Consider the following 20,479-nt stretch of genomic DNA (forward strand, 5'->3'; position numbering starts at 1 on the left):
CATCTCCCACGGGTACAGCTTTGGGGGTGGGGGAGCAGAGCTGCAAGCTGGGGCAGGCAGGAGGGGGTATCCTGCACCTGTCTCCACTGTGGCACCTCAGATAGGTTACCCCTCCACACTGCACCTTAGTTTCCTTCTGTGTAAAATGGAGGTGAAGCCCCTCACTGGGCTGTTGCTGTGAGGAGGGGTTTATCTAGAGAATGGATGTGCCAGTGCCATCTGTGGGGGGGCATCCACGGTCCAGGCTTAATAAAAGTCAACTCATCCACTTGATTCAAGCTGTACTTCATTCCTTCATCCTTTGCAAACCTCTCGGGTCACTGGGTCAACCTCTCTTGCCCCTGCAAAGGCTGGACTTGAACCAGCCAGGTGAGGGGCCATCCCCTCACCCAGAAAAAGGTCCCCAGTGCTCCTGGGGGTCATGCCACCTGCTCAAGCTCAAGACAAGCCTTTCTCTTCAGTTGCAAATGTAGGCCCAAGGGCTATCTGCAAACATAATGGGCTTAGCATGTGGGGACGTGTGTATTGCAATGGAAAGTTCGTGAACTTTTGAGTCAGAACACTTCCGTTCGAACCCATGTTCCACCAGGACTCTAAAAGTGACTTCAGCTCCTCTCCAAAGTGGGTTAATAACATGGAGGCTGGAGGGGATGGGGCTGTTGGATGAGCTCATGGCTGTGGATGGGGTAAGCCAGCTGTAAAAGGCCACATAAATGTTAATCACTGGTATTAGGAAGTGCTCAATAAATGCTTGTGGGAAATGAAGCAGAGGAGCCCCTCCCTGGCTGCACATTAACCCTCACTCTCCCAGCCGCCAGGACGCAGCCCCAAGGCCCCTCTGCAGCCCCCGCTGGGGACGGCCCTGACTTCCCTGCAGGCCTTCCCCAGGGACCCAGGTCTGTGGGCACAGATGGACAGCAAGTCTATGCCTGGCCCCGTGCCCACTGGGACATCTCATGCTGCCGGCCTGCATTCCTTGTCTCCACCAGGGCAGCTTTATCCTTGTCTGAGGAACCCAAATCCGTCCCTCCCAACCTCACACAGCACACCAGCAGCCCAAGCTCCAGTCCCCGGAGATGCCGGGGTGCAGAGGGATCCTGGGTTGAATCGAGGTTGCCTCTCTCCACATACACCAGCTGCTGAGGACCCCAGAGCCGTGCTTTCGAAGAAAGGACCGGAGAGAGACCTGGGGACAGAGGGACCAGGGGCAATAAGGTAACGGGAAGGAACCAGGAGGCCGGCGTGGGGGCTGACCTGGGCCCTGACATGAGAATGCCAGGCTCCTGCACTGCCTCCCCGCCCCCCTACAGTTTCGCCTACATACCTGCCAGCCCGGGGAGCCAGACCCAGCCATGCCCATCCAGGCTGCAGAGAAGGCGTGGGCCAGGGGAGAAGAGCCACACAGGTGTTTGCTCAGAATATGTGCCCGGGGAAGTCCGCCCGCCTGCCCACCCGCTCACTCTCCCTTGGCTCATTGGCTCAGAAAGCTCCACCCAGCAGAGGAGTGAGGAACAAAAGCTGCCTCCGGGAGGCCCTCGGGCACACAGACAAGCCCAGGGACCAGAGAGTGGCTGCCAGACCCAAGAAAGGTAATGACCCAGTCGGGCAGGAGATGGGGCTGGGAGCAGGGAGCAGGTGGGCTGAGGATGCCCAGGAACTCGGGCTGCAGGCCGGGCTCTCGGGAGGAGCAGAGGGGACAGAGGAAAACCTCCAGGGAAGGCCCAAGGAGGGGAGGGGACGCCCTGCCAGACCACAGGGAGGACCGAGGACCAGAGAAGAGACAAGGAAGAGGAGGGGCCAGGAAGAGAGAGTTTCTGCTCAGTTCAGCAAACATCTATCATGTGTTCACTAGGCCAGGCCTGGTGCTGAGTCCCGGGGGAACAGATGATCGAGACGTAGAGGCTGCCCTCCAGACGCTGACAGTGTGGCACGGGAGACAGGTAAACAGACGACTTGAGTACCAGTGATCCATTCTGCCATGAGAGATAGAGGAGGGTATTCAGAAAATGTCCCAGGATCACAAGCTCTGAAGATGCTGAGGTCCAGGTCAGGAACAGGGCAGGGGCAGGGCGGGAGCGGGAACCTGATGCCTCTCCAGATAAGGGGGTGTGGAGGACGGAGTACACAGGACAGGGGCCTCCCCGGGAATAATGGGAGACCCGCCTGACAAACAGAGAAGGCAGGTGTCCCTGAGAAAAAATAAGAGGTCAGGGGAGGACCGAGCCAAAATCCTGCCTTTGTTTCCCAGTCCCTCCCTAAAGCCGAAATGGTTGGAATTCCAGAGGAACCCACTGTGGTCAGCCCTTGAGGCCGCACACCGGTGCAGGGGAGGGGAGGTGCATGGTGCCAAACCGCCACAGTTCCAAAGAGCCTGCTTAGTGTGGGAGGAAATGTCAGAGCTGGGGATGTCCTGGGCCTCTCAGTGAGGACAGATATCACTCAGGCGTCTGTCAAAGAGGCCAGTTTGAGCACACCCAGCACAGGGCCTGGCTCATGGTGGTGCTCAGTACAAGCTGGAGGATAAGGATGCACATGCCTTCCCCCTTCCCCCTGCCCCTATCGAGCCCCGGCAACTGTCAGGAGGGCAAATCATCCAACTTGCACCTTCTTGTTTCTGTAGAAGTCATGAAATCTGCAGGCCTGAAACGTAGGGTCGAGGAAGTTGGTAGGCACATCCACGGAGGATGATTATCTTTCACGTTTATCCATTGCCCTATAGAATAAAATATCCCCTGGTTTTGGAGCTGGAAGATGGGAGTTCAAGACCAGCTCCACCACTTCCAGCAGAGGGAGGCCTTGGGTAGCAGTTCTCTGGGCCTTAGCTTACCCACTGCCTCCCCACCCCCATGAAATGGGGATAATGGCCATCCCTACCCCACCAAGTCACTGCAGGCGAGGACATGATGACACAGTGGCTCTGAAAGGGCTTTGCCAATTGCTCCTTTAATAAAGGGCACCCATTTCCAGGCTCTCCCAGGCCTCGTGGCCCCCACACCCGGAGCGGGCACTCGCAGGTGTAGACCGTCCACGTGAGGAAGCCAGGACAAGGTCGGCATGAACTGGGCATCCCTGCAGGGCCTCCTGAGCGGGGTCAACAAGTACTCCACGGCGCTGGGCCGCATCTGGCTGTCAGTAGTGTTCATCTTCCGCGTGCTGGTGTACGTGGTGGCCGCGGAGGAGGTGTGGGACGATGAGCAGAAGGACTTCGTCTGCAACACCAAGCAGCCCGGCTGCCCCAACGTCTGCTACGACGAGTTCTTCCCCGTGTCCCACGTGCGCCTCTGGGCCCTGCAGCTCATCCTGGTCACCTGCCCCTCGCTGCTCGTGGTCATGCACGTGGCCTACCGCCAGGAGCGGGAGCGGAAGCACCGCCTGAAGCACGGCCCCAATGCCCCGACCCTGTACGACAACCCCAGCAAGAAGCGGGGCGGGCTCTGGTGGACGTACTTGCTGAGTCTCATTTTCAAGGCTGCCGTCGACTCTGCCTTCCTCTACATCTTCCACCGCCTCTACCAGGACTACGACATGCCGCGGGTGGTGGCTTGCTCTGAGTCCCCTTGCCCCCACACGGTGGACTGCTACATCTCCCGACCCACAGAGAAGAAGGTCTTCACCTACTTCATGGTGGCCACAGCTGTGATCTGCATCCTGCTCAACCTCAGTGAGGTCGTCTACCTGGTGGGCAAGCGGTGCCTGGAGACCTTCAGCCCAAAGCGTCGGCGGTCTCCGCGCCGGGATCACCTGCTCGACACATGCCCCCCCTATGTCCTCTCCCAGAGAGAGCACCCCCAAGATGGGAACTCTGTCCTAATGAAGGCTGGGTCAGCCACGATGGATGCAGGTGGGTTTCCATAACCTGTGAGGTTGGCACCTGGGACCACCAAGTCCGTGGTCCGTTCCCTGAGGCCACAGCAGGGCAGTGGCCTCTTTTCTGCAGCAGGGCAGGTGAGGAAGACAGTTGTGGGGCTCAGGAAGCACCCCACAGGCCAGTGCTGGAGAGCAGTATGGTCTCTGGGTCTTGAGCCCCAGGGAGGGAGGTTGGCGGCTGGTGGGGATTTTGTATATGGCAATGGGGTATGTCAAAACCCTTAATAAATGTGATTTTCCCAGTATTTTGTAGACCAGGTGGGAAGCGGCGGGTAGAAGCATCTGGGGGGTTCGCCACGGACCTCAAAGAGGAGCCACGACCACTCAGTGGGTGCCTGATCCCCGGAACCTCAGATCCAAGCTCATCCACCGCACAGACACACATCACCACACCACACACACTCACACACGCACCACACAACAAACGCCACACACACGCACACAGAGTGCGCCCCAAGGACGTGGTGGGAATGCCGAGAGGTGGCTCCAGGGGTCTCTGGACTCTGCAACCAACTGGCCGAGGCAGGAGGAACAGGACCCCAGGATACCCAAGATACCCCAGGATACCTGGGCCCAGCACAGGTCAGTTCTCAGTGGGAGTCCCTCCCGTGAATGTGCCTGGTTCAGGAGGCCTTCGCCCCTCCCCGCATTCCAGCCTCCATCACCCCGCCCATCACACTTCTCAGGGAGGAAGCCCCCCTGAGCGTGTCAGGGCAAAGCCTGGAGGGAGTGGAAGGTGCTAAGAGAGAACCCAGGATGGGGAGTCTCTGGGGATATCCCCACAGGCCAGGGACTTATTGAGGACATGGGAGCTACAGGGTCCCTCACAGAGTCTGAGGAACTCCCCCTCTCTTCACATTCCCTCATCCACCCACCCCGACTCATGCCACTCAGACGCCGACCCCTCCCAAAATCACACCTCCAGTCTGGACCTGCCTCAGAGCCAGAGCCCCCCACCAACTGCCCATGGGGACAGCCCTCCGGGAGGCCTCCAGCCCTCCTCCAGTCAGCAGCTCCCGTGCTGACCACACCTACCCTCCTCACATGTCACTGACTCCCTCACCATGAATGGCATGCCAGCCACCCAGTTGTCCCAGCCGGGAGCTGGCTTGACACCCTCATGCCTTCCCCATCTCCCAGCCTCCCACACCCCACAGGCCAGCCCACCCCACCAATTCCCACCCTAATGCCTCCTGAGTCTCCCCTTCCTCTCCCACCACCCTGACACCGTGGGGACAGAGTAGCCCTTGTATTACAAACCTGCCTATGGTGTTCCTCCTGCCTTAAAAATTCTTCCACTACCACCACTCCCCTGCACTGCCCTCAACCTGGTCCCTGCTGACCTCCCCTATGTCACCCCTGTTTCCTCTCTCCCTGTTCCCACCCATAATAATACCAAAGGGCTTATGGGTCCCCAACCAGACACATCACGCTGTGTCATGCCTCATGCCTTCACATATGTGTTCCTTCTGCCTGGAATGCCCTTCCACCCGCTTCCTTGGACCCCAGGGTTCGAACCCTTAAACCTAGCTTTTGCCTCTGCCATTCTCCCCATCAGCCTGTGAGCCCTTCACGGGCAGGACACTGACTCACCCAGGTCACCAGCTACCTTTAATAAACGTTTGGTAAATGAGTAAATGGGCTCCGAGCTGCTCGGCGGTAGGGACCTGTCTTGTTTATCTGAATCCTTTACCACGCCTCGCCCAGGGAGCACAGATAGGTGCCCTCTCATTTGTGTATAGGTTCCATTGTTGCTGCTGTTTTAACTAAATCTAGACTAAATATTTCATTTACAGTTAAGGAAGCTGGCCTAGAGAGAGGAGGGGACCTTCCAAGCCCACCTAGATGGGCCGTGTCTCTAGTGGTCCACAGAGACCCAGCCTCTGTGCCCCACCCTCAATTATGGGACAAGATCAAAAGTCACTTCTTCTTAGGTCAGGGTCCCTGGAAACAGCCAACAGCAAGAACTTGTGTGCATGTAGAGGAAGTAGCAAGAGAAGCAGGCGAGGGAGGGGGCCAAACTGAGCTGCGTATGGGCTCAGGGAAACAGCTTTGGCCGGATCCCTGCGGGGTGAGGGGTCTTTGGATCATAAATCCCACTGATGAATTGTCCCCGCTGGAGGAAAGGGCATCAAGCTTTGGAGCTCCCATATCAGTCACTCATTGGTTTCAGGCAACCCCGTGGGCAGCGGGGCTGACAGGAAGGGGTAGGCGATTCCTATTCAATCAAGGTCAATTCTCCAGGGGCAGCTCTAGAAGCCACAAGTGCCCTATATTCACAGCAGCCGGGGAATGGGTGTCCCCCAGTAAAGGGGACATGGGTAGGGCACCAATACCATCCACTCAACTCCCACCCCCAGGAAATAAGGTGGCTCTACCTCTAATCCAGACCAGAGCTGTCGCCACCCAATCCCAGAAAGCAGGCTGACACTCCTAACCAGTTCAGAACCAGATGGCCCCACACTGCTCAGACCAATGAAGCCCCCACCAGTTATAACCATATCCATATCCCTCTGGGATTCCAAATTCCCCATCCCAGTTTCCACCAGCATATGGTGAGCACATTCTGGAACCTGACTACCCCTTGCGGCAGCCCTCTTTGTGAGTGCTTTTCCCGGATATCCCAAGTCCTGAGCCTGTGAGCCAGATGGTGGTAGAACACCATGGAACTTGTATCCTCAGTCCTACCCACACTCTCAAGACCCCCCTCCCCAGTCCTCACTACCACTCTCAGACCTTCCCATCTCCCCTTTCTTGAACTCTCTTCGCTTAGCTCAGGCCCCTGCCATCTGTCTCTTATGCCTTCTGTCCCACCCCTGTTGCTGCCACGTCACGGCTTCTCGCTCATTGAAGACTTGAGGACACAAGTCAGGGTCTTCAGGTATTCTCTCATGGCCCAGGGGTGCCGGAAACATCTGGGTGTCACTCTGTCCTTTTCATTCCATGACCTCGGTGTCTCTCATGACCTCCTCCTCTGTCCCATTTAGCTACCCACTCACAAGACCACACCCCAGACTTTGTCTTCACCCAGAACTGCTCCACCTCTAGAATCTCCCATTTGATTCGAGCCAACAAATACTTATTGTTCACTTTTATGTGACAAGCCCCATGCTAGGTGCTGAGGATCAGACACAGTCCCTAATCTCATGGAGTTTATATCCCATGAAGAGGACAGCTCTTAGCATCCTGGGGAGCACAGGGTGCTGGGGGGAGGCAGGCGGGAATCCAATATCCAGGGATCCAGGAAAAGCTTCCCTGAGACTTCTTGAGTTCACACCTAGAGAATGAAGAGGATTTTGCCAAGCAGAGCAAGGAGGGGGTGCCAGGTAGAGGGACAGCTTGAGAAAGGCATGGAGAGAAGAGCAAGGACAGGATGACCAGGACAGGAAGTACCCCAGGAGGGCTGGAGCCAGGGACGGGGGCTGGTGGTAAGAGTCGGACCGGAGTAGTCAAGGGTTACATCATGCAGAGCTTTCATGGTAAAGCCCTGTTAAGGATTTCGGGCTTCATCATCAGGACAATCAGTAGTCACTGGAGAGACTCAGCACAGAAGTGACACAATCTCATGTGCAGTGTCTCCAGTTAATGTGCAGAGGGGCCACGATAGGGCCACCTACTTGGAAACTGATGCAATAGTCCAAGTGACAAATAACAATGGCCTCAACAAGGGTGTGTGCACTGAGGATGTAAAGAAGTTGCTGGATTTAAGAAAGATTTACCAGATAGAATCAGACTGATTTGGTGATTTGAGTGGGTGTGCAGATTAGGGAGAGAGGAGCCAAAGTGACGCCCAGGTTTCTTCCCAGGGTGATGGTGCCATCTCCCCACTGGAGGAGCAGGTTTGAGGGACATACTGATAACTTCAGTTGCAGACACACTGAGTGGACAGACAAATAAAATATCCTGGTTATCCTCTTTTCCGGACCAGCTCAGCCCCTGGATCACCTTCTCTTCCTCTAATACTATGGGTATTACCATTTCTGATGGCCACATCTAACACCTCCCTCTCCATGCCTCAACTTCCTTGTTTCCTTCCATCTTTATTCACCCACATGTCTTGTCTATACCAAGGGCACCTCATCTCCTACCCATCTAGCTTATCCACTCTGCTTCCCGCTCCAGCACTCCCTCTGCTTCATCTATTGACCCTCCACTCTCACCACCCATCAGCCCCTTGATGTTCTCCCTTCCCTCTTTTCCCAGCTTAGACTCCATGGGTGCCTGTAGACGTGCCTCCTCTCCCTTGCCATTGCCTGCTGCTATAGTCACTCACCAGGCAAGACAAACTCCAGTTAAAACCAGCTCTCCATGTGGCACCCATTCCAGAGCATCTGGAGAATAACACAACTGGACTGACTGATTTTGGTGGAAACTTCTGAGTGCAAAGCTCTGGTGGGCACTCAGCACCTCTAGCAAATTCTACATTTTTCTAAAACTTTGACCCTAGTCTCTGAGATGACTATATCATACCTTCTCCTCTTGCCCCCATTTGCCTAAATCTCCTCAGCTGACAGGCAGACACTATGAGCCCATTCACTCTGCCTTCTCCCCTCCGACACAGATGAGTGCCCATTCTCTTGACACCCCCTCCTCTTGGACACTGGACCCCTCACCTCTCACCCCATCTGGACTGAGCTCTACAGCTGTTGCCTCACAATTCTGTTAAATATGCTATAGCGTTGTCCTCTCTCCTTCTGTCATTCCCTCTTGACACCACATCCTTCTCCCGCTACCACCCCCTTTGCAAAAAACAAAACTCTCTAAAGGTGGTCTACACTTGTGTCTCCACCTCCTCATCACATATACCTATTCTAGTCAGGACTGTTCTTCTCAAGGTCACCAATGGCCCACAAGCTGTCAAATCCAGTGGACGGTTCTTCATTCTCATCTTACTCCCCCAGCAACACATGGCCACTGAGAGCTCCCTCCTCAAACACCATCTTCCCTTGGCTTCCAGGCAGCATCCTGTCCTGGCTTTCCTCCCACCATGTTGGGGGCCCTCCCTAATCTCCACCAATGCCTCTTCTTCCTCTTGCTGGTCTCTAAGTGCAGGGTGCCCTAGGGCTCAGTTCTGTACCCTCTTTTCCCCTCTGTGATCTTGTCTAGTACCATCTATAAAACCATCTATAAACCGATGGCTCCCACATTTATATGTTCAGACCTAACCACTCCCACGAGTGTTGGACTCATATATCCAATACTTCCTTTCAGTCATCCAAAACAGAACTCCTGATCCTCCTAATGTATGTTCTCTCCCAGTCTTCCCACCATGAGGAGATCCCCATCCACCCAGCTGCTGAGTTCAAAAACCTACATGCCTCTTTCTTCACAATTATATCCACACCATTAGCAAGTCACACTGGATATAATTCCAGGTTCAAAGTTCATTCCCTTCAGACCATCTCCAAGTGCTTCCATCCCAGGCCAAGCCACCTCACTGAATATCTGGATATCTGCAGCAGCTGGCCCCTGCCTCCTTTCTTGCTTCTCTGCTGTTCCTCTTGCACATGACAGCCTGAGAGATATTTCAGCCAAGACCAGTCAAGTCATCCCCTTGCTTAACACCCTCCAAGTGGCTTCCATAATGGCCCATAAAAATGAAAATTAACCACTCTTGAGGCGCCTGGGTGGCTCAGTCAGTTGAGCATTTGACTTAGGTTCAGGTCATGATCTCATGGTTCATGAGCTTGAGACCCACATCAGGCTCTGTGCTGACAGTGCAGAACCTGCTTGCAATTCTCTCTGTCTCTCTCAAAATAAACAAATAAACTAAGAAAGAAAGAAAGAAAGAGAGGTGGGGGAGGGAGGGAAGGAGGGGGGAAGGAAGGAAGGAAGGAAGGAAGGAAGGAAGGAAGGAAGGAAGGAAGGAAGAAAGGAAGGGGGGGGAAGAAAGAAAGATACCACACTCATTGATTGCCATGGCCAGCATGGTTAAGCCCTAGCTGCCTCTCCAAATTCACCTTCTTCGGCTCTCCCCTTTTCACACACACACCCACCACTTGTCTTCTCCCGTCTCAGAGTCCTTGCACTGTCTTCTGCTGGCAACACTCTTTCCCCGCCCCACCCCCCTCCAACCAGAGCTTCACATGACTTGTCTTGTTTCATTCACTCTCAACTCAAGTGTCCTCTCCTCCAGGAGGCCACTTCTGACCTGCCTTCCTCAGATGAAGTACGCATGCCACACACAGCCACTCTCTACCACATGACCCCATTTTATCTTCTTCATGCATTTACTGGTACATGAAGTGTTATTGGTTTACATGTCCCACTAGAATGCACTCCTGAGAACAGGGACTCTGTCATGTCCACCTCTTTATATACACCAGCATCTAGAATAATGCTTGACACATAGTAGGCGCTCAGTAAAAATGCACCCAGATGGAGGTGTCTAGTAGGCTGTTGGATGGCAGGACAGAAAGGACTGGTCAGGAAATATCCATTTGGGAAGTGTCAGCAAGATTCCTGAATATAGGATAAGATTTTGCTCTGGCACACCTGGGTGGCACAGTTGGTTAAGTGTCCACCTCTTGATTTCAGCTCAGGCCATGATCTCAGAGGCTCATGAGATCAAGCCCCACACTGGGCTCTGCAGTGACAGCATGGAGCGTGCTTGTGTTTCTCTTTCTCTTTCTCTCTCCCTCTCTCTCTCTCTCTCTCTCTCTCTCTCTCAAAAATAAATAAATAAATAAACATTTAAAAAAAAGATTTTACTCCAAAATTATCCCCCAGGTAGGATTTGTTTTATATCCAAGTCCTTACCAAGTCTCTTACATTGTGGGGCATGCTCTCCATTACTGCAATTTGAACAACAGAATGCTCTTTGGGAGAAATTCATCATTAGCCTGAAATAACCCTAATCAATGAAGTCTTGGATATCCATGGAGGTCCTGGGTAGAATCAGAAAAAAATGAAGGCAAAGACATTTCACACAGATTCAATCATTACTCCCAGTGGCATGACCTTACAATTGCAAGTATTGTCTTCCTAGGCAAGCCCTTTAAAAAAAAAAAACAAAAAAACAAAAAAAACTACATTAAGAACAATAAAGGAAGTGGTTATGTTAAGGAGATGACATATACACACCTACCAGATGATTTTTTTTTAAGTTATGCAACCCAATATTATGCAACTAGGCTTTTGTGGAGAGAATAAAGTTCTCGGTATCATTCACAGGCTTAAAAAGCACTATTTCACAAATAACTTGGACAAAAATAAAGTTTGTATGTTTTGTAAAAGGCTAATGATAACAAACAAAACCCTAATGATTATTAACCCAGGTGTTACAGAAAAATGTTCAAAGTTTTAAGAAAATTGCTTCATAAACTATTCAGGGAAAAAAATAATAGGTTTACTACATTGTTCTACATAATGTGATTTATTTTATTTTATTTTATTTTATTTTATTTGTGTTTTTTATTTATTTCTGAGAGAGAGAGAGAGACAGTGTGAGCAGGGGAGGGTCAGAGAGAGAGGGAGACACAGAATCCGAAACAGGCTCCAGGCTCTGACCTGGCTGTCAGCACAGAGCCCGAAGCGGGGCTCAAACCCACGAACCGTGAGATCATGACCTGAGCTAAAGTCGACGTTTAACCGACTGAACCACCCAGGCACCCCCTACATAATGTGATTTTAAAAATAGGTTGCAAACTCTAGAGAATATTATGCTAAGCAAAATAAGTCAGTCAGAGAAAGACAAATACTATATATATATATATATATATATATATATGATTTCACTCATATGTGGAACTTAAGAAACAAAACAAATGAACATAGTGGTAGGGGGCAGGAAAAGAGAGACAAATCAAGAAACAGATTCTTGACTATAGAGAACAAATTGATGGTTACCAGAGGGGAGGGGGCCCGGGGATGAGGGAAATAAGTGATGAGGATTAAGAAATGCACCTGTGATGAGCACCAGATATTGTATGAAAATGGTGAATCACTCGCCAGTCAGAGTGGCTAAAATGAGTAAATCAGAGAACTCTAGATGCTGGCGAGGATGTGGAGAAACGGGCACCCTCCTACACTGTTGGTGGGAATGTAAACTGGTGCAGCTCCTCTGGAAAACAGTGTGGAGGTTCCTCAGGAAAATAACAATAGAACTCCCCTATGACTCAGCAATAGCACTGCTAGGAATTTACCCAAGGGCTACAGAAATGCTGATGCATAGGAGCACATGTACCCCAATGTTCATAGCAGCACTCTCCACAATAGCTGAAACATGGAAAGAGCCTAAGTGTCCATCAACAGATGAATGGATCAAGAAGATGTGGTTTATCTATACCATGGAATACTACATGGCAATGAGAAACAATGAAATCTGGCCATGTGTAGCAACATGGATGGACCTTGAGGGTGTTATGCTGAGCGAAATAAGTCAAGCAGAGAAGGACAAATATCATATGTTTGCACGTATAGGAGGATTAGGAGGAACTTAACTGAGGAACAAGGGGGAGGAGAAGGGGGGAAATGGTGGGGGAGAGGGAGGGAGGCAAACAATGAGAGATTCTTGAATGCTGACAAAAACTGAGGACTGATGGATGTGGGGGAAAGGGGGATGGGCATGGAGGAGGGCACTTGTGGGGATGAGCACTGGGTGTTATGTGGAAACTAATTTGACAATAAACTATTTGTAAAAAAAAAAAAAAAGAAAGAAAGAAAAAGAAAAAAGAAAGTGGTGAATCACTAAAACCTATACCTGAAACTAGATTCACACTGTATGTTAGCTAACTGGGATTTAAATGAAAACTTGGAAAGAAAAAAATATATAGGTAGTAAACTAAGTTAATTAAGTAGATTATTATTTTGGTCACCCTAAAAAGTTTATGTGTTCAAATCAGCCCCCAAACTTTTCAGATGGTCTTCTCACTGGGAATATAGCAGGTTGCTTTTTGTGTTTTTAATGTTTGTGAGAGCGCACAAGCAGAGAAGGGACAGAGAGAGAGGGAGACAGAGAGAATCCCAAGCAAGCTCTGCCTTGTCAGCACAGAGCCCATTGTGGGACTCAACCCCATGAACCATGAGATACCATGAAAACCTAAGCCAAAACCAAGAGTCAGAGGTTTAACCAAGTGAACCACCCAGGCGCCCCTAGGGGGTTGCTTTTTACTTGGAGTCATCATATATCTGGGCTTCTTTGGTAGGTGAGAACTCAAGCTGTGAGGGTGGCTAATACTGTACAGTGATGGTGGGGGGAGAAATGAAAGATGCCCTAGGACGAAGGCTTAAAAGCCAAAGAGAATGGGGGAAAGCCAGCAAAAGGGACCGCAGGGTAAATTGATACCATAGAAGCCAAGGAAATATGATGTCACAGAGGAGGAAGATGATGTCACTGAAGCCAAGAGACTAATGTTCTAAAGAAGTTTGTAGAACTTCTAGAACTTTCTAGAAGGGGAGTCTCTAGAGAAAGAGAAAGGGCCAAACATTGCCTTGGGTCAAATTAGAAAGGACTGAGAAGTGTTCAATTAACATAGATGGCCACTGGTACTCAAGGCAGGAGCCTATCCGTAGAGGAAGGAGTGCCCAGCTGTAGAGAATGGGGTGCAGAAACCAGGTCCCAGTGAAGTGAGGACACAGTGAGGGCCAAGTAAATGGAGAGAGCAACTGTGGACAACTGGTTGGAAAATGGTGGCTGGGAGAAGAAAAGAAAATGAAAGGGTGTTCATTGCAAAAGGATGAATGCAGTCCATTTTTTTTATATAGTTTAAGAGACTTGGGAATATTTAAATGATGAAATGAATCCAGTGGACAGAAAAGGAGGTCAAGGTCCCCATAGAGCCAGAGGGAATGGGATGCAGAGCCCAGGTGGAGGTAGGCCAGCTACTGTCACAGGAAGGAAGGAGGAAGGGGTGAGACAGGTGCCGGTCACCCCCGTCTCTGGCCACAAGCTCCCCCGACTCGACCCTCTCACTTAGCTCCTCCCTCAACATCTGTTCAGGTTTATTCAACAGATGGACAGGGGACCTCACAGGCACCTGCAGACCTGACCCCATGGCCCTCTCCCAGTCGGCCAGTCCCTTCTACATTTGCTTCCTTCTGAGTCTAGCCTAAGCTTGGGATCCACAGATCCTCTGGCACCACCCTCACATGAGAGCTGGCGTCTGTCCTCTCTTGTGGACCGCAGTCTCTCTGAGGGTCAGAACAGTATCCATCTGGTTCACCAGCATATCCTCAGGCCCTGCACCAGGCCTGGTCGACAGTAAAAGGGTAACAAGTATTTGCTGATACAGTAAAAGGGTAACAATGAGGTAATGACTGGAATGAACTGCTGCCCTCCCTATTTACCCATCGTCCCTCTGCCCCTCCTGTTAGCAGGACTCCAGGCCCAGATCGGTCCAACCGTGCTTTGCTGTGGCTGCACCCTATGCTGGGCTCTGCTCCAGTGAGCCCAGCAGCGAGCCAGAGTGACGCCACTGCAAATCCGTGTTCTCCAGCCCCACCTGACAGCCCTCGTTCTTCCCTGCTTTGGCCTCTCTGCTGGCATTCATGGTGGCGTTTGGCCTTCTCAGCCTTCTCCACTCTCCTCGAACCTTCTAGCGAGTTTTATCTTATCTTTATCCCACGTCTCAGAGAAAGCAAAAGCTATCCAAGAATGCTCTCCTGTTGACTGACACCAGACCAGTCGCCCTCCCTCCTTTCCCGCAGCACAATAAAAGGGGTGAGCCCACTGTCATGAATGCTTTAAACCCCCACCCCCGCATCCTATGCTGAGGACCTCCTCTCTCCCACCCCCTCCTGCCCTCCTGTTTCTTCAGCCTCTGGCTTCCTCTGGCTCTCCCAGCACTTAAGCAGGCTCACACCTCTCCCATCCACAAATCAAAACAAGACCCTTCCTTGACCCTGTGTCTCCCACAAGCACCTCCTTATCTCTTTCTTGGCTTTCCCAGAGGCACCACCTGAAACAGGTCTACACTCACCATCTTGACTTCCTCATCTCCCACTCCCTCCCACCAGCTACGATCCAGTCTCTGCTCCACCGCCCCACTCAAACCACCCTGCCCTTGCCGAGGGCACCCAAGATTCCTTTGTCACCAAATCCATCGAGCCTTACCAGTCCTTGAGCCACCAGCCATTTAACAGGGTAAACAGGCTTCCCTCCTGTACCTCTTCCTGTATCACAGACACCTTATATGTTCTGTCCACCCAGCCCTTCTCCAAATGGGGGAGCTAAAGGCGACTGCCGGGCCCCTGGACCTCACGTGGATATGTGCTCCAGGTGGGGCCACTTGAGGCTCTTCTCCAGATCATTCAAGTCTTTTCTAAGGGAAACTTGGGAAGGTGTGAGCTCAGAACCTGTGGCCATGAGCAAAACCATGTGCAAAAGCCTGTCAACACGTGGAGAGAAGCCAACGGTCAGAGAGGAGCAGAGGTGAGGCCAGCTGGAGAGGCTCTAGATGCAGCCAGACCTGGCTCTAGACAAGTGCTTCTGGGGCTCCAAGGCACCCCTCCTCTCCCCATGTTTCTACAAACCAATCAGTTCCCCTCTGTCCCCAAACGAATTCAAGTTGGAGTTCTGTCATTTGCAATCAAGAGCACTGACTAATCCACCCAAGCTTCTTCTAGTTTTCCCGGTGCTCCAGTCATGCCCCCTCAATCTCCTTCAACGCCCCCCACCACTGGGGTGGTCCTTGGGGCTCTTCCCAAGCTGTCTGCTCCCCTCGGTCTCCACCCCTCCCTGCATGAGCCCCTCCTCTCCCATGGCCTTCGTTACCATCTGGACACTGCGGACTCCCAAATCTGTTTATCCTTACAGATTATTTCTTTATCTCCTATTTTTCCCTAATAGTCTTAATTTTTCTTAGTATTTCTATTATGATAAAATATACATGACACTTCCATTTCAGCCATTTTAAGCACACAATTCAGTAGAGTTAATTACATTAATAATGTACAACCATCACCACTATTTCCAGAACTTTTAAATTACCCTTAACAGGGGCACCTGGATGGCTCAGGTAGTTAAAGCACCCGACTCTTGATTTCAGCTCAGATCATGATCTCACCATCTGCAAGATTGAGCCCGGTGTCAGGCTCTGCACCAACAGCATGGAGGCTGCTTGGGATTCTTTCTCTCTCTCTCTGTCTCTCGCTCTCGCTCTCGCTGCCCCTCCTCTGCTTACATGTACATGCGTGCTCTGATTAATTAATTAATTAAATGTTAATTATCCCTAACAAAAACTCTGTACTAATTAAATAATAACCCATACTCACTCCTCCACCCAGCCCTTGGTAGCCTCTAATGACTCACTGTCTCTATGAATTTACCTATTCTAGACATCCTAGAGATCATACAAAATTTGTCCTTTCGTATCTGGCTTGTTTCAGTTGGCATATTGTCCTTAAGATTCATCCACACTGCAGCATGTATCAGACATGACTCCTCCGTATGGCTGAATAATACTCTGTTGTATGGACATACCACCTTTTTGTTTATCTGTTCTTCCTTTTGATGGACATTGGGGTTGTTTCCAAGCATTTGTTTTGGCTATTGTGACTGGTGCTGCTATGACCATTCATATCTGAGTCTGAGTCCCTCTTTTCAGCTCTTCTTGGCCTATACCTAGGAGAGGACTTGCTGGGTCCTATGGTCATTCTACACTTTTTTAGAGGCACTGCATTTTAGAGGCACATCATTTCACATTGGGACCACCAATGCACGAGGGTTCCCTTTGTTCTTCTCTTTCCTGCCCCATGCATCCAGATGCCTCTTGCACACCCACACCTGTGTGTTCCACAGGCACCCCAGCAGGGCATTTGGATGCAGAGGAAAATTTGGTTCTGTGACCAACCAGTGCTGAGCCACATCCCACCCCCGAGGCTCTGGGAAGTGTTGTGTTGGGCATGAGGTGAAGCTCAGGGATGAAGTGACAGTCTGATGCTCACCTACATCATAAAAAAGGGGTTTTACAAATTGTGTCTGAATGTTCTTTTTTTTATTTTTTATTTTTTTATTAATTTTTAAATTTTCATCCAAGTTAGCGTATGGTGCAACAATGATTTCAGGAGTAGATTCCTTAATGCCCCTGACCCATTTAGCCCCCCCATCAACCCTCTGTTTGTTCTCCATATCTAAGAGCCTCTTATATTTTTGTCCCCCTCTCTGTTGTTGTATTATTTTTGCTTCCCTTCCCTTATGTACATGTGTTTTGTATCTTAAAGTCCTCATATGAGAGAAGTCATATGATATTTGTCTTTCCCAGACTGACTAATTTCGTCACGTCTGAATGTTCTGATGGCCTTGTCAAAATGGCTGCACTGGAACATCATTTACAAACACACGTGTCATTTAGCCAGCTCCAGATACAATGACCGTATCGTTTCTCCCTGCTTCTCCCAACCTGCTTTCCTTCTTGTGCTTCCCAGCTCGGCCGATGGCAAACCATCTACTCAGGTGTCTATGACAGGACCTCCCCAATTTGTAGGAACAGCGAGTTCAGGAATCACAGCCCTGCAGCCCCAGCCCAATCTAGGCTCTGCTCCTTGAGGCCCAGGGCCCATCACCTCCTCAACCCAGAATCAAGGCTCCAGAAGCTCCCACACTGCGGGTGGAAGGCTGATTTCAGGCATCTGGCACACGCCTCACCCCAGGCTGGCTTCACCAGCTGCCCTGATGCCCACACCCTTGCCACTCAAAGAACAGCCCAAGCAAAGACTCTTCTTATCCAGAAGGAGAGCAGAGGCTGGGTGAAGACAGACAAACTCAGACAGACAGACAGCCCACCTGCCCCTTGAGTACCAGGTGTTTGGGCCTAGTAGCAGGAAGGAGAGGAAAGAGATGAGGCTTAGTCAATGAGGACTTCCTGGAGGAGGCAGGTGGTCAGGGAAGGACTTTTAGAAGGTAGGTGGGTGGGATGCTAAGCTAAAAGGGAACTGATGAAGGGCGCCTGGGTGGCTCAGTCGGTTGGACATCTGACACTTGATCTCAGTTCAGGTCATGATCTTGGAGTCGTGAGTTCAGGCCCTGCATTGGGCTCTGCACTGGGTGTGAAGCCTACTTAAAAAAAAAATTTGAGGGGCGCCTGGGTGGCTTAGTCAGTTGAGCGTCCGACTTTCGCTTAGGTCATGATCTCACGGTTCGTGGGTTTGTGCCCCGTGTCGGGCTCTGTGCTGACTGCCAGCTCAGAGCCTGGAGCCTGTTTCAGAGTCTGTGACTCCCTCTCTCTCTGACCCTCCCCTGCTCACGCTGTCTCTCTCTCTCTCTCTCTCTCTCTCTCTCTCTCTCCTAAAAGTAAATAAAAATATTTAAAAAAACTTTTTTGAAGAAGGGAACTGATCAAATAGCTGTTCTGTGCTGGCCCGGGATGGGGGTTTATCATGTGCATGTATTTGCTCATTTGGCAAGTACTTTGTCTACAAAGTGCCAAGCACTGTTTTAGGCACTGAGAATACACCAGTGGACACAGACTGAAAAAAAAAATAGCTGTCCTCACAGCTTCTAGTGATGGGAGACACAATGAACAAGAAGAATAAGCAAAATATAAAATATGTTACATGATCATAGTTGCTATCGAGAAAAATTAAGCAGGAGAGAGTGTGGGGAGGGAAAGGTCGATTCTAGATGGGGAAGCCAGGGATGGCAGGGCAGCACACGGGGCAGAGAAAAGCACACACGCAGGCAGTGGGGCTGGGGAAGACCCCATGCAGACCCACGGACAGCAAAGAAGTCAATGAGGCAGTGCAGCAAGAGAGCAGAGGCCCAGAGTGCTCAGATGAGGCCCGAGAAGGACCACCTCACACAGGCTGTCCTGATGCCCCTGGCTGCACTCTGAGTGAGCAGGAGGGCTGGGCAGTGCTTTGGGGGGAAAGGGGGGGCAACCCCTTGGTGGCTGCGTTAGCGATGAGGGCAAGGACAAAGCAGGGCAGTCCGTTATAAGGCTACTGCAATAATCCAGGGAAGAAATGATCCATGGCTCTGATGTTACCAGGATAACCTTAATAGAGTCTGTGAGAAGCGGCCAGACTTCGAAAGTATTTTGTAAGTAGCACCAAAATGATTCAGTGGAAATGAACGTGGGGTATGAATAAAAAGAGTCAACAATGACTCAGGTTTGGGGCCTTCACAAGTAGATGAGTAACACTGCCATTTACTTGAAGAATAAGAAGGATGGAGAGGGATGTAAGGAGAGGGTTGCTGGGTAAAATACAGGACACCCAGCTAAATTTTGATTTCAAAAAAAAGAGTAGATAAGGGTTTTTTTAGTATAAGGAAGTCCTGCGTACCACCTAAAATTCAAATTAACTGAGCACGTGATTCAGGGTATTGTTTTATTGGGGGGAGGGGGGCTTACTTGCTTGTTTTGTCCCTAAATCTGACAATGCTACTAAAGGAAGGAGTTAGATTTGGGACATGGTGAGTTTGTGATATTTACTAGACACACATAGGAGAGGTGGACTGGCCACTGCGCACATGAGCCCAGACTTCAGGGGGCTGATCTGGCTGGAGATAAGCAAGTATTTAGGAGTTGCCAGCTGAATTCTGATATTTTAAGCCCTGAGACTGAATGACATTGCCAAGAGAGTAAGTGGGGCCAGAGGAGCCTAGGCCTGAGCCCCAGGGCACCTCAATACTTCAGTGTCAGAGAGATTTGAAGGATCCAGCAAAAGAGACAGAGAAAGAAAAACCAGAAAGGAAAAAAAGTCAGCAGAGTGTGACGTCCTAGGGACCAAATTCCTGCGGGGAGTGCAGAGACTTAGCTGTGGGAAGCCGGGCAAGAGTGTTCAGGTGGCATGTGATAAGCCAGGAACTGATTAGAGTGAGTTCAAGAGGGGATGGAGGGCAGGGGGGACACCTCGGGGCTCAGTCGGTTGGGCAGCCGACTTCGGCTCAGGTCATGATCTCACTGTTCGTGGCTTCGAGCCCCGCGTCAGGCTCTGTGCTGACAGCTCAGAGCCTGGGGCCTGTTTCAGATTCTGTGTCTCCCTCTCTCTCTGACCCTCCCCTGCTCATGCTGTCTCTCTCTCTCTCTCTCAAAAATGAATAAAACACAGATATATATAAAGAGGGGATGGAGGGAACAAATAGGGATGATGCACGAAGACAACTCTTTTGAGGAGTTTCACTATAGAGGAATGGAAAGAAACGAGGCAGTCGGAAGAAATGGGGTGAGGTGAGGGAGGTCTGTTTGTTTTTTAAGACAGGGAAGTACCAGCACATTTATTGTAAAGGGAAAGATGCAGTAAAGAGCAGAAGGGAGAAGATGGAGGAGAAAGAGAGGAGGAGGGAGGTCCGGGGTGGGTGAGAAGGATGGGATTCAGGACACATGTAGAATCCTGAAGCTTGACGGCAACTCAGAAGACCATGTGTTACCTCCACTTGACGATAAAGCTGTGTGGGCAGAAGTTCAAAGTAACTCGCAGTGTCTTGGAAGGAAAGCAGCATTCTAGCCTGGATCCTGAGACCTCTCTTCCTCCCTCCCCACAGCCCCAGTGGTGCTGGAGCACGGCTGGAAAGCCCCCATTCTTCCACCTGACCTGCTTTCCAGTTCGTTCTGCCTGCCCCTCTCTGCTCAAGGGAACAGAGGGCCCCAGCTGCACAGATACAAATACGAGGAAAACCTCAGACAGAGAGGGAAGCCCCTACCTGGGGCCTGGGCAGAGTTTCAGACATGGG

The 20,479-nt window shown here is 50.9% G+C and overlaps 1 protein-coding gene across 1 annotated transcript; it reads left to right on the forward strand.

Annotated features, from left to right (window-relative positions):
• The first annotated feature begins 3,054 nt into the window (after positions 1-3,054).
• On the forward strand, positions 3,055-3,855 carry GJB4 (gap junction protein beta 4). Its single transcript, XM_039251750.1, has one exon. It carries the CDS (start codon positions 3,055-3,057, stop codon positions 3,853-3,855), a length of 801 nt encoding a protein of 266 aa, XP_039107681.1.
• The last annotated feature ends 16,624 nt before the right edge of the window (positions 3,856-20,479 follow it).

This window comes from Hyaena hyaena, unplaced genomic scaffold (assembly GCF_003009895.1).
Source record: "Hyaena hyaena isolate Hyena2069 unplaced genomic scaffold, ASM300989v1 scaffold_397, whole genome shotgun sequence".
Taxonomy (NCBI): Eukaryota; Metazoa; Chordata; class Mammalia; order Carnivora; family Hyaenidae; genus Hyaena; species Hyaena hyaena.

Excerpts from the sequence above, each read along its gene's own strand:
- GJB4 (XM_039251750.1), top strand. The coding sequence starts at position 3,055 with ATGAACTGGGCATCCCTGCAGGGCCTCCTGAGCGGGGTCAACAAGTAC.